General features: G+C 46.0%; 1 protein-coding gene across 1 annotated transcript in view; it reads right to left on the bottom strand.

The window, feature by feature from the left end:
* The window catches only part of LOC143963908 (uncharacterized), a 28,996-nt gene extending 14,021 nt beyond the window's left edge, over nt 1-14,975 (bottom strand). The window contains exon 1 of the mRNA XM_077473644.1: nt 14,408-14,975. Coding sequence (XP_077329770.1) covers nt 14,408-14,558 — 151 coding nt within the window. The 5' untranslated portion in view covers nt 14,559-14,975. The remainder of the gene's footprint in view (nt 1-14,407) is intronic.
* Nucleotides 14,976-15,189: the final 214 nt, after the last annotated feature.

Genomic DNA, 15,189 nt, shown 5'->3' with positions numbered 1-15,189 from the left:
AATCCTTCTCTGGGAGTGGGAATTGCTCCTCTGCCAGCGCACGCAAAAGCAGAATGCAGCATTTCTCGAAGCAAGGCCTGGAAGTGCTGCATTCTGACAGCCCTCTGCGACGGCGGTAACATTTCCGCCATTTTGTGTTTGTACCGGGGATCTAAGTACGTTGCCACCCAGTACTGGTCCTTGACCCTCATGCTTTTTATACGGGGGTCCCTATTAAAACACTGGAGCATGAAGGCCCCCATTTGCACTCAAGCGGAAGGTATGTGGTGGTGGTGGTGTTGTTGGTGGTAGTGTCTTTGGGGGTGCACATAGCAGAGAGTGAAGAAGAGGGTGCAGATCGAGAGGATGAGGAGGGTGCAGAAGAATAAGGCTGAGTGAGCCACTCAACCAAGTCTGGTGCGTCCTTTAAAGTAATTGAACGCACCTTCTGCAACTTCCCACTTTGGCTCAAGGCTGTTGCTCCTGCCCTACCCCTACCACCCCTGCGGAAGGGCCTGCCTCTTCCTCTGCCTGTCATTTTTTAAATCACCCTGTGACAAAACTCTTAGTCCCTATACCGCTGAAGGACTGCTGCAGTATAGGGCAGCGGTCAGCAGTAGTGCACGTCAACCCTATGTATTGTGGACCGATAGCGGTCCTTACAGAACAGCAGACTGTACTGCACTCAGGCCTATGTACCGTAGCACCCTATACCAAGTTACCAGTCCTTATAAGAACTTTTGTGGACCAAGCAGGTTGTGTGTTAGTGATTAGCAGACTGTACGTCAGTCCCTATACCAATGAAGGACTGCTGCAGTATAGGGCAGCGGTCAGCAGTAGTGCACGTCAACCCTATGTATTGTGGACCGATAGCGGTCCTTACAGAACAGCAGACTGTACTGCACTCAGGCCTATGTACCGTAGCACCCTATACCAAGTTACCAGTCCTTATAAAAACTTTTGTGGACCAAGCAGGTTGTGTGTTAGTGATTAGCAGACTGTACGTCAGTCCCTATACCAATGAAGGACTGCTGCAGTATAGGGCAGCGGTCAGCAGTAGTGCACGTCAACCCTATGTATTGTGGACCGATAGCGGTCCTTACAGAACAGCAGACTGTACTGCACTCAGGCCTATGTACCGTAGCACCCTATACCAAGTTACCAGTCCTTATAAAAACTTTTGTGGACCAAGCAGGTTGTGTGTTAGTGATTAGCAGACTGTACGTCAGTCCCTATACCAATGAAGGACTGCTGCAGTATAGGGCAGCGGTCAGCAGTAGTGCACGGCAACCCTATGTATTGTGGACCGATAGCGGTCCTTACAGAACAGCAGACTGTAACGCACTCAGGCCTATGTACCGTAGCACCCTATACCAAGTTACCAGTCCTTATAAGAACTTTTGTGGACCAAGCAGGTTGTGTGTTAGTGATTAGCAGACTGTACGTCAGTCCCTATACCAATGAAGGACTGCTGCAGTATAGGGCAGCGGTCAGCAGTAGTGCACGTCAACCCTATGTATTGTGGACCGATAGCGGTCCTTACAGAACAGCAGACTGTACTGCACTCAGGCCTATGTACCGTAGCACCCTATACCAAGTTACCAGTCCTTATAAAAACTTTTGTGGACCAAGCAGGTTGTGTGTTAGTGATTAGCAGACTGTACGTCAGTCCCTATACCAATGAAGGACTGCTGCAGTATAGGGCAGCGGTCAGCAGTAGTGCACGTCAACCCTATGTATTGTGGACCGATAGCGGTCCTTACAGAACAGCAGACTGTACTGCACTCAGGCCTATGTACCGTAGCACCCTATACCAAGTTACCAGTCCTTATAAAAACTTTTGTGGACCAAGCAGGTTGTGTGTTAGTGATTAGCAGACTGTACGTCAGTCCCTATACCAATGAAGGACTGCTGCAGTATAGGGCAGCGGTCAGCAGTAGTGCACGGCAACCCTATGTATTGTGGACCGATAGCGGTCCTTACAGAACAGCAGACTGTAACGCACTCAGGCCTATGTACCGTAGCACCCTATACCAAGTTACCAGTCCTTATAAGAACTTTTGTGGACCAAGCAGGTTGTGTGTTAGTGTTTAGCAGACTGTGCGTCAGTCCCTATACCGCTGAAGGACTGCTGCAGTATAGGGCAGCGGTCAGCAGTAGTGCACGGCAACCCTATGTATTGTGGACCGATAGCGGTCCTTACAGAACAGCAGACTGTAACGCACTCAGGCCTATGTACCGTAGCACCCTATACCAAGTTACCAGTCCTTATAAGAACTTTTGTGGACCAAGCAGGTTGTGTGTTAGTGATTAGCAGACTGTACGTCAGTCCCTATACCAATGAAGGACTGCTGCAGTATAGGGCAGCGGTCAGCAGTAGTGCACGTCAACCCTATGTATTGTGGACCGATAGCGGTCCTTACAGAACAGCAGACTGTACTGCACTCAGGCCTATGTACCGTAGCACCCTATACCAAGTTACCAGTCCTTATAAAAACTTTTGTGGACCAAGCAGGTTGTGTGTTAGTGATTAGCAGACTGTACGTCAGTCCCTATACCAATGAAGGACTGCTGCAGTATAGGGCAGCGGTCAGCAGTAGTGCACGTCAACCCTATGTATTGTGGACCGATAGCGGTCCTTACAGAACAGCAGACTGTACTGCACTCAGGCCTATGTACCGTAGCACCCTATACCAAGTTACCAGTCCTTATAAAAACTTTTGTGGACCAAGCAGGTTGTGTGTTAGTGATTAGCAGACTGTACGTCAGTCCCTATACCAATGAAGGACTGCTGCAGTATAGGGCAGCGGTCAGCAGTAGTGCACGGCAACCCTATGTATTGTGGACCGATAGCGGTCCTTACAGAACAGCAGACTGTAACGCACTCAGGCCTATGTACCGTAGCACCCTATACCAAGTTACCAGTCCTTATAAGAACTTTTGTGGACCAAGCAGGTTGTGTGTTAGTGTTTAGCAGACTGTGCGTCAGTCCCTATACCGCTGAAGGACTGCTGCAGTATAGGGCAGCGGTCAGCAGTAGTGCACGGCAACCCTATGTATTGTGGACCGATAGCGGTCCTTACAGAACAGCAGACTGTAACGCACTCAGGCCTATGTACCGTAGCACCCTATACCAAGTTACCAGTCCTTATAAGAACTTTTGTGGACCAAGCAGGTTGTGTGTTAGTGATTAGCAGACTGTACGTCAGTCCCTATACCAATGAAGGACTGCTGCAGTATAGGGCAGCGGTCAGCAGTAGTGCACGGCAACCCTATGTATTGTGGACCGATAGCGGTCCTTACAGAACAGCAGACTGTAACGCACTCAGGCCTATGTACCGTAGCACCCTATACCAAGTTACCAGTCCTTATAAGAACTTTTGTGGACCAAGCAGGTTGTGTGTTAGTGATTAGCAGACTGTACGTCAGTCCCTATACCAATGAAGGACTGCTGCAGTATAGGGCAGCGGTCAGCAGTAGTGCACGGCAACCCTATGTATTGTGGACCGATAGCGGTCCTTACAGAACAGCAGACTGTAACGCACTCAGGCCTATGTACCGTAGCACCCTATACCAAGTTACCAGTCCTTATAAGAACTTTTGTGGACCAAGCAGGTTGTGTGTTAGTGATTAGCAGACTGTACGTCAGTCCCTATACCAATGAAGGACTGCTGCAGTATAGGGCAGCGGTCAGCAGTAGTGCACGGCAACCCTATGTATTGTGGACCGATAGCGGTCCTTACAGAACAGCAGACTGTAACGCACTCAGGCCTATGTACCGTAGCACCCTATACCAAGTTACCAGTCCTTATAAGAACTTTTGTGGACCAAGCAGGTTGTGTGTTAGTGATTAGCAGACTGTACGTCAGTCCCTATACCAATGAAGGACTGCTGCAGTATAGGGCAGCGGTCAGCAGTAGTGCACGGCAACCCTATGTATTGTGGACCGATAGCGGTCCTTACAGAACAGCAGACTGTAACGCACTCAGGCCTATGTACCGTAGCACCCTATACCAAGTTACCAGTCCTTATAAGAACTTTTGTGGACCAAGCAGGTTGTGTATTAGTGTTTAGCAGACTGTGCGTCAGTCCCTATACCGCTGAAGGACTGCTGCAGTATAGGGCAGCGGTCAGCAGTAGTGCACGGCAACCCTATGTATTGTGGACCGATAGCAGTCCTTACAGAACAGCAGACTGTACTGCACTCAGGCCTATGTACCGTAGCACCCTATACCAAGTTACCAGTCCTTATAAGAACTTTTGTGGACCAAGCAGGTTGTGTGTTAGTGTTTAGCAGACTGTGCGTCAGTCCCTATACCGCTGAAGGACTGCTGCAGTATAGGGCAGCGGTCAGCAGTAGTGCACGTCAACCCTATGTATTGTGGACCGATAGCGGTCCTTACAGAACAGCAGACTGTAACGCACTCAGGCCTATGTACCGTAGCACCCTATACCAAGTTACCAGTCCTTATAAGAACTTTTGTGGACCAAGCAGGTTGTGTATTAGTGTTTAGCAGACTGTGCGTCAGTCCCTATACCGCTGAAGGACTGCTGCAGTATAGGGCAGCGGTCAGCAGTAGTGCACGGCAACCCTATCTATTGTGGACCGATAGCGGTCCTTACAGAACAGCAGACTGTAACGCACTCAGGCCTATGTACCGTAGCACCCTATACCAAGTTACCAGTCCTTATAAGAACTTTTGTGGACCAAGCAGGTTGTGTGTTAGTGATTAGCAGACTGTACGTCAGTCCCTATACCAATGAAGGACTGCTGCAGTATAGGGCAGCGGTCAGCAGTAGTGCACGGCAACCCTATGTATTGTGGACCGATAGCGGTCCTTACAGAACAGCAGACTGTAACGCACTCAGGCCTATGTACCGTAGCACCCTATACCAAGTTACCAGTCCTTATAAGAACTTTTGTGGACCAAGCAGGTTGTGTGTTAGTGATTAGCAGACTGTACGTCAGTCCCTATACCAATGAAGGACTGCTGCAGTATAGGGCAGCGGTCAGCAGTAGTGCACGGCAACCCTATGTATTGTGGACCGATAGCGGTCCTTACAGAACAGCAGACTGTAACGCACTCAGGCCTATGTACCGTAGCACCCTATACCAAGTTACCAGTCCTTATAAGAACTTTTGTGGACCAAGCAGGTTGTGTGTTAGTGATTAGCAGACTGTACGTCAGTCCCTATACCAATGAAGGACTGCTGCAGTATAGGGCAGCGGTCAGCAGTAGTGCACGGCAACCCTATGTATTGTGGACCGATAGCGGTCCTTACAGAACAGCAGACTGTAACGCACTCAGGCCTATGTACCGTAGCACCCTATACCAAGTTACCAGTCCTTATAAGAACTTTTGTGGACCAAGCAGGTTGTGTATTAGTGTTTAGCAGACTGTGCGTCAGTCCCTATACCGCTGAAGGACTGCTGCAGTATAGGGCAGCGGTCAGCAGTAGTGCACGGCAACCCTATGTATTGTGGACCGATAGCAGTCCTTACAGAACAGCAGACTGTACTGCACTCAGGCCTATGTACCGTAGCACCCTATACCAAGTTACCAGTCCTTATAAGAACTTTTGTGGACCAAGCAGGTTGTGTGTTAGTGTTTAGCAGACTGTGCGTCAGTCCCTATACCGCTGAAGGACTGCTGCAGTATAGGGCAGCGGTCAGCAGTAGTGCACGTCAACCCTATGTATTGTGGACCGATAGCGGTCCTTACAGAACAGCAGACTGTAACGCACTCAGGCCTATGTACCGTAGCACCCTATACCAAGTTACCAGTCCTTATAAGAACTTTTGTGGACCAAGCAGGTTGTGTATTAGTGTTTAGCAGACTGTGCGTCAGTCCCTATACCGCTGAAGGACTGCTGCAGTATAGGGCAGCGGTCAGCAGTAGTGCACGGCAACCCTATGTATTGTGGACCGATAGCGGTCCTTACAGAACAGCAGACTGTAACGCACTCAGGCCTATGTACCGTAGCACCCTATACCAAGTTACCAGTCCTTATAAGAACTTTTGTGGACCAAGCAGGTTGTGTGTTAGTGATTAGCAGACTGTACGTCAGTCCCTATACCGCTGAAGGACTGCTGCAGTATAGGGCAGCGGTCAGCAGTAGTGCACGGCAACCCTATGTATTGTGGACCGATAGCGGTCCTTACAGAACAGCAGACTGTAACGCACTCAGGCCTATGTACCGTAGCACCCTATACCAAGTTACCAGTCCTTATAAGAACTTTTGTGGACCAAGCAGGTTGTGTATTAGTGTTTAGCAGACTGTGCGTCAGTCCCTATACCGCTGAAGGACTGCTGCAGTATAGGGCAGCGGTCAGCAGTAGTGCACGGCAACCCTATGTATTGTGGACCGATAGCAGTCCTTACAGAACAGCAGACTGTACTGCACTCAGGCCTATGTACCGTAGCACCCTATACCAAGTTACCAGTCCTTATAAGAACTTTTGTGGACCAAGCAGGTTGTGTGTTAGTGTTTAGCAGACTGTGCGTCAGTCCCTATACCGCTGAAGGACTGCTGCAGTATAGGGCAGCGGTCAGCAGTAGTGCACGTCAACCCTATGTATTGTGGACCGATAGCGGTCCTTACAGAACAGCAGACTGTAACGCACTCAGGCCTATGTACCGTAGCACCCTATACCAAGTTACCAGTCCTTATAAGAACTTTTGTGGACCAAGCAGGTTGTGTATTAGTGTTTAGCAGACTGTGCGTCAGTCCCTATACCGCTGAAGGACTGCTGCAGTATAGGGCAGCGGTCAGCAGTAGTGCACGGCAACCCTATCTATTGTGGACCGATAGCGGTCCTTACAGAACAGCAGACTGTACCGCACCCAAGCCTATGTACCGTAGCACCCTAGACAGACCAAGTTACCAGTCCTTATAAGAACTTTTGTGGAACAAGTGAGTTGTGAATGATTAGCAGACTGCAGCAGAAGGGCAGCAGTCAAGTATAATATTCTTTCTATATTTGGAAGAAAGAATATTATACGTGTACAAGCCTATTACCGTACCACTGATACCAGTCCTGAAAAGAACCTTTGTGGAACTAATAGTAACAGCAAGTCTTTAAAATTATCCTCACTGCCTGACACACTGCTTCCTGCCTGTCCCTATACAAATTGGCAAAAAAGAGTAGGCTGGAACGATTAGCTGGAACAGCTCTTTTGTGGACCTGATAGTAACAGCTAATGATGATGATGATGATGATGATGAAGAAAGACTAATCTGGCTGAGCTGTCCCTAAAATAGCAGCATACAGCGCTCTGTCCCTTTATCTAAACTGACAAAAGAAACTCAGGCTGCTGACCTAACACCTATACCAGTCCTGAAAAGAACTTTTGTGTACCAAATAGCTAGCGTTTTCTCTGTCCCTACTCCACACAGGATCCTTTCCCTACAGTGACAGAAGAAAGAATGTAAAATGGCCACCGGATCGGGTGTATTTATAGGTTAGGGGGAATGTCCAAGTGTCCATGAGCTGTCATGTCTCAATTGGTTGTCCTGTAACACATGATAAACGTGTCACGAAAGGTTAAAGTTCTTGTATACATTAAACACGTAAGTCCGCCGGGGCGAACGACGGAAAAAGGCGTTCGAACCCGCGGACGGCGAAAGTCGGAAATTCGCCGCGAAACGACCGCCGGGCGAACCGTTCGGCCATCACTATTCTGCTATGATTTAATGCTGCTGGGCATCAAAATATTATAGTGTGTCTTAAAAATGAAGTTTACCACTGTCTTATGTTAAACCATATGTCATTGAGCTCGATATCTTATTTTTTTTTAATATAACACCCAACCCATGTTACTGTATGACCATAAACTGGGATAATGATAGCACCCCAGGCAGTCAGCAGGCAATAAATCTAGTTATCATTTTACTATATTGAGACATACTTATCAAGTTACAGCCATACTGCAACTGTACTAAAATGTGATGCAACAGTTTATGCAGTTGTTGCTGACCAGTGGGTCAGTGCTTTCAAGTTCATTCTGACAGCAAGAAGAGTTTGCAACTACAAGCGTACAGTATGTATAGCTAACCAAGTATTTGATGCTATAAATATAATAACTGTGTACATTTTACATGTGCCTAACCCTTGTGTTTTTTTTTTGTTGGTACTCTGTTCGCTATGTATTTTCATAGACAATAGAGACATCATGATGCACCGCAACTGCGAGCCAAGCATTTTGCTCACGCTTACAGTGTAGCCCTAATACCCTCTATTGATGAGTTTGACAGGTTGTGCCACCTCTCAAACTTGGCATGGCAAGTAAAATTGGCCGAGGCATGTGTACAGTCCCCTCTGGTTGAATGTAATGTTTTAGATGGGTGGTAAAACTGGGATTCAGTTGCCTTTTTTTGCTGCCCCCTGGTCGCCCTTGTAAGAGAGACCTTTAGGAAATACAGAGGTTAACAAAAAAAAAACACCTGTGTTGTTTAGCTAATCATTTTCTGCAGTTTAGTTTTTGTGGTCCATGTAACTAGGGGTGTGGTTCGGGCTTGTCTTTTGCCTACATGGGGTATATGCAGGCAAAGGACCTTCACATTTTTAGAAAGCTGGGAGATATGTGTGATAGGAGTCAATTTGGGTGAGGGCTTGGGGAACCCAGCTTACCTTGGAAAGAACTGGAATCTCCTTGTCCAGCTCCCCTGGCCCCACCTATGTGTAAGTTACCCTGTGTCTATTAAGGGCACATGGGGACCGAGAACCTCAGTCTGATCTGCACTAGTCAGACTCACTGTACAACCACACTGGAATATTGTATATATATATATATATATATATATATATATATATATTGTCTCATATACTGTTGTAGACTCTTTACTAGATCATTTGAGGTGTGGCTGTATCTCATTGTTCTATTGTTTGTGTCTGCCTTGGGAGGAACTGTATTATGGAATGTACTGTATACGTCTCTATGGATTAGCTATGAGGGGGGATGGTTTATCCAGCAGCCCCTCCCAAAGAAAGTCTACAGATGCGAAGTTTGAATACACCTGTGTCATGCTACTGGTGGAGGTAAAGTCTACCCCACCTTCATTATGCAAAGAAGGGGGGATTGTCCCCTGAGTGTATAACTCTGTGTTTCTTTGTTCAAATGAAACTGTAATATCTAATAACTATATTCGGGCTGGAGGAAGCGGTATATGATGGAAGCACTCAAGCGGACTGTGGGAAGTTCTGTTATAGTATGTACATGTATACATAAATTAATTTAGTAAGCTTCAGCAATAATATCATATGAACAAACTCCAGCACGTATTTTTCCACTGTAGACCAGATCCCCAGGAAGTATCTCAGCATTCCCATTCCAGCAGTTTTATGCAAGGGTCCCTGCTGTATTCCTCACCTTAGTGGGAGTTCTTGCACTTTAAAGGGAATGTATGGTCTTTTAAATGTTTTCTAGATATACTTGTGAAAGATATCAGCTAGACATAAATATTCATTTCAGTTTATGTAGAAGACTTGAAAACCTTTTTTTAGTGTATAGTCAAAATTTTCATACAACAATAACCCCCAAAGCTGCCTTCCATACCGGCCATCTATTTTGTAGCAGCACCCAGACGCTCACTGACTGACCAATAGCAACAGCAGTTAAGGGAGAGAGGGTTAGGTGTACAGCACAGGTATCGTGGCCCTCCAGCTGATGCCGAACTACAGGTCCCATGAGGCATTGTGAGTCTGACAGTTACAAGCATGACTCCCACAGGCAGGGGCATGATGGACTTGTAGTTCTGCAACAGCTGGAGGGCTGTCAGTTTGACACCCCTGGTGTATAGGATACACAAAAAACACCAGTAAAAAATTCTGGTGCGCACTCATGTTGGAACAGGAAGGGGCCATCCCCAAACTGTCCCCACAAAGTTGGGAGCATGAAATTGTCCAAAATGTCTTGGTATGCTGATGCCTTAAGAGTTCCCTTCACTGGGACTAAGGGGCCAAGCCCAACCCCTGAAAAACAACCCCGCACCATAATTCCCCCTCCAACAAATGATTTGGACTAGTGCACGAAGCAAGATCAATAAAGACATGAATGGGCAAGTTTGGAGTGGAGGAACTTGACTGGCCAGCACAGAGTCCTGACCTCAACCGATAGAACACCTTTGAGATGAATTGAGGCAGAGACTGTGAGCCAGGCCTTCTTTCCACATCAGTGCCTGACTTTACAAATGTGCTTCTGGAAGAATGGTCAAACATTCCCAGAGACACACTCCTAAACCTTGTGGACAGCCTTCCCAGAATACTAATGTAGCTTAACAGTGGGGAAGATGTATTGGGTTTGCTGACTATACATGACTCGTTATCCAATTCCTGTTGTTTTTATCTTTTTGGAGGGGTTGTTAAATCTCCTCTTTTTAAGATGATTTTGTAATAACATTTTTAAATTTATTTATTGCTATGTGTTTTCTTGGGGTTTAATATTTCAGCACCTTGAAAGTCTCATTTACTCTTTTTTCTTTTTTGTTAAATGTTTTAATAAATGTGCTGACTGTCACTTTAAACCTGTGGTGGCCACTTTAAGCTAGTGGCGCCGCCCCCCTCTCCATGTGCCTGTCCCCTTTCAGGATGACAGATGCATGGATTCCTATGGCGGGGGGGGGGGGTTTTAAGCACCTGATTAAAGCCAGAGGCTCCAAAAGGCTTCAAAAAAGGGTGGGCTTGGGGTGCAGAGAGTGCGCCCTGATCCCTCCTAATTGTATAATCATAGCAAATACATTTTTGCTATTTTAACACTACAGTGCCTCCCCCGCCAATCAGGAAGGCAGGTCGTTAGACCTGTTTCCCAGTTGGCCAAAGCGCCAGGTGATCCTATTGGATGCCTAGAACTTTGGTAGAAGAGGAGACACAGAGGGAGGAAGAATGAGGAGCAGACACGGGAGCCACCACTGTTGTCTGCACTGTGGAAGAGAGTGGAGACGCAGGACAGGAAGATCCTCTCCACAGCTCAGTAAGTGTGGGGGGTGCTGTCAGTGCTGCGAGCCCTGCGTTGGGGGATGGGCGTATGCTATCAGTGCTGCGAGCCCCACGCCAGGCGATGGGAGGGATGGGATGGGAGGGAATGCTCTCAGTGCTGCGACCCCCCACGGCCGGGGGATTGGAGGATGCTGTCAGTGCTGCAAGCCCCACAGCAGGGGGCGGGTGCTCTATATACCCTATCTGTAATGCCCACCTATATACCCTATCTATAATGCTGAGTTATATGCCCTATCTTTAATGTTGACCTATATACCATATCTGTATTGCTTACCTATATACCCTATATACCCCTGTAATGCAAACCTATATAGAGTATCTGTAATGCTGAGCTATATACCCTATCTGTAATGCTGATCGTTGTGCTCATAAGCTTACAGACCCTGGCAGAATTTATTTCTTGGCAATTTTTTAGAGAATATAAACTCTCACTGCTCAGATCCACAGCTACAATGGAGAAGAACCGCTGAACAGCCGCTTTTCTCTTCGCAGAATTTCCACAGCACATGTGTGAATCCAGCCTTATACCTTTTCCCACAGATCCTTTGACAATTATTTTGCTGTCTCATGACTCAGAATCCAGAAACGTCAGTGCAGCACTGGATGAAAGATGCAAGGGTCTGTCAGGAGTCCAGAAACTCATTGACCTTTTATACACACACACTAATTACAAGCAAACAGATCACAGGTGAGGATGGTTACCTTTAATAGCCATTCAAACCCCTTTGTGTTAACTTGTGTGCATGTTATCAGGCCAAAATCACCAGGGTATGTAAACTTTTAATCAGGGTAATTTGAGTAGCTTCTGTTGTCATTATGATTTAAAAAGAGTAAACACAGTTGATTGATAATAAATGGCTTCAGCCAAACACTAAACATGAGTGAAAGAAATGTTTTTGTGTTATCATTCTTCTTCTCTGAAAAATGGCCAAGAAATCATAAATTCTGCCAGGGTATGTAAACTTATGAGCACAACTGGATATACCCTATGTGTAATGCTGACCTATATACCCTATCTGTAATGCTGACCTATATACCCTATGTGTAATGCTGACCTATATACCCTATCTGTAATGCTGACCTATATACCCTATCTGTATTGCAGACCTATATACCATATCTGTAATGCTGGGCTATATACCCTATCTGTAATGTTTACCCATATACCCTGATCTGTGAGGCTGAGCTGTATACTCCTGATACTATGGGATACTATGGGTGGAAGCAAGTAGAATACAGGGGACGGTGTAGGTGGATTATAAAAGGGGTGGGGGCTTATGAGAAGTGGGAGGGGCAAACAATGAAAGGCAGGGTCTGGCACTCCCCCCCATCCTAGAACTTCACCAGCCTTCACTAATTTAACCACTTCAGCCCCAGATGGATTTACCCCCTTCCTGACCAGAGCACTTTTTGCGATTAGGGATTGAGTCGCTTTAACTGACAATTGCGCGGTTGTGCGACGTTGCACCCAAACAAAATTGACGTCCTTTTTTCCCCACAAATAGAGCTTTCTCTTGGTGGTATTTGATCGCCTCTGCGGTTTTTATTTTTTGCGCTATAAACAAATAAAGAGCGACAATTTTGAAGAAAAAGCAATATTTTGTTTTTATTTAATATAGGACGATATGTATTCTTCTACATATTTTTGGTAAAAAAAATTGCAATAATCGTATATTTATTTGGTTTGTGCAAAAGTTATCACATCTAAAAAATAGGGGATCATTTTATGGCATTTTTATTATTCTTTTTTTTATTAGTAATGGCAGAGATCTGCGTTTTTTTATCATGACTGCGACATTATGGCGGACACATCGGACACTTTTGACACTATTTTGGGACCATTGTCATTTATACAGCGATCGGTGCTATAAAAATGCACTTATTACTGTGTAAATGATACTGGCAGGGAAGGGGTTAAACACTAGGGGCGATCAAGGGGTTAAGTGTGTCTTAGGGAGTGATTCTAACTGTGGGGGGCTACTACTCACATGACAGCAATTTTTTTAGGTTTGACCTCATATTATATGGTTTTGGTAACTGTAATGGATAATTGTACAAAAAAAAAAAAAACAATGCATAATTCTTGGTTCAGCAAAGTTCAAGCATAGATGCATTTACTCCATTATATAGGACATTTAATTAGAGCCCCAAGGCGGTGCACCTGTTGTGTACTTGGCCACTGCTGAACACCGACGGATACAGATGAAAAGCACGTGTTCTGTCTGCTCATTTCAGTCTGTATCCGACAGCGTCTGCGAAAATGGCAGGTGCTCTGCCCAGATACTTCAGTGATATTCCCATCATCCGCTTTATGTGGCTGTGTGTAAGACTGCAGTGTGCATTTTATACTGTAAGTTTCTTTTAGTGTAGGGACTGGTGCAAATAGTCAGGCTTAGGTGGAATTACTCAAGGCAAATAGACTGTACACTGCAAGTGCAGTTGCTCCAGAGCTTAATAAAGGTAAAGCTTCACTTTGCAAAGAATACCCAATCAAACTCAAGGGGGAAAAAAAAACAGCATTTTTGCTTGCACATGATTGGATGACAGAAATCAGCAGAGCTTCCTCTCATTTACTAAAATCTAAAGCAACTGCTTTTTGTTTGCAGTGCACAGTATATTTTTGCCTTTAGTAAATCAACCCCTATGTATTATTTAAAGCACATCAGAATCTGTCAGCATTGTACTTCCACAATGATACAAAGTATAAATTTTATATTTATTCCCAGTGATGACATCTTCACGTGGAGAAATCAAATAATACTGTAAGATAAATGCACAGTAATCAAGATTTCGACATGAATGGGTTGTGTCTCTCTTCTAATCCATTTATTAAGATATGGCAAAAAGTACCTGTAACGGGAGTCACTTTGGGCAGGGGAGCCCGTGGAACCCAGAATCCCTTGGAGAGGTTGGAAAACCCTTGTTTCAGCTCCCCATGCACCTCCTATGTCTAAGTCAAGGGTCTCCAAACAATGACCCTCCAGTTGTTCATGAACTATAGTTCCCATCATGCTTAGTCATGTCTGTAAATGCCAGAGTTTTACAATGCCTCATGGGATGTGTAGTTATGCAACAGCTGGAGGGCCGTAGTTTGGAGACTCCTGGTCTAAGGTACCCTGTCTCTATTGGGGCACAGGGTAACCGAGAACCGCAGTCTGATCTATACTAATCAGACTCACTGTACAATCACACTGGAATGTTATGTGTATATATATATATATATAAGTATATAGCACCTCCCTGTGTATACTGGGGGCAGGCCGGTACCTCCAGATACAGGGAGCGGACTTACATTCACCCCAGGGCTGAATCTATGGCTGTAATGGGAAGTTAGAACAATATGGACACCAGTCACTTTAGGTAGTTTTCAATGCTTTAATGAAGAACTTTAAGGAAGTAGCAGTAAAGAGGTTGAGGGGGAGTTGCAGTTACCTTTTAGTAGTTGATCGCTTACAGACTCTTCAGAATAAAGGACAAAGCACAGCTTTCTTTGAGTAAATCTTGTATGGCCAGGTAGATCTCTGCCACTAGCTACCAGCAAGTTGTCTGGATAAGCCTCTCTCACAGACTTAGCAGCCAGCATACGCCTAGATAAGTCTCTCTCACAGACTTAGCAGCCAGACAGTTAGTTACCTTGATTGAATTGTAGAGCAGCTTCCAGTACCAGAACCTGTAAGCTGCCCCGGCAGTACTGTAAGGATGGTTTAGATGTAGAACAGCTTCTTCACAGTACCAGAACCTTTAAGCCATCCAGCGGTATTGTGAGGGTAGATTAGATGTAGGTGCGTCCTCCAAGTAAGTCACCAGGCCCTTCTGAGAGACCAGCCTTCATCCTGGCTCTCTCCAGCAAGGGTCCTCTCCTGGAGTTCCTCAGCTTGGCTCGGCTTCTTCCATTCAGGCAAGACAGCCTAAGGACCCCTTCTGCAGCAGTAGGCCCCAGACAGGCTTCTGGGCCTACTTGTGCAGCTTGCATCAGCGTACGCTCCAGGCCTGGAGGACCATGAGGTCAGGACTCTCTTAAGAACATGGCATCTGTCCCATAAATACCCCCTCCCAGAATGCACAGCAGCAGGAACCTCCTACTGGGCTGTTTCTGGAAAAGAATATGTATCACATCTCAACCTTGTTGTTATTCTCACACTGCCCTGTGGTATCAGTGACACCTACTGGCAAGAGTGGGAAATACAACACAGTCAAGACTAGAACAGATCCAG

This window comes from Lithobates pipiens, unplaced genomic scaffold (genome assembly GCF_037356315.1).
Source record: "Lithobates pipiens isolate NorthernLeopardFrog02 unplaced genomic scaffold, aLitPip1_a1.2 Scaffold_8, whole genome shotgun sequence".
In the NCBI taxonomy this organism is placed as follows: Eukaryota; Metazoa; Chordata; class Amphibia; order Anura; family Ranidae; genus Lithobates; species Lithobates pipiens.
This window is presented reverse-complemented; position numbering and strand designations above follow the sequence as displayed.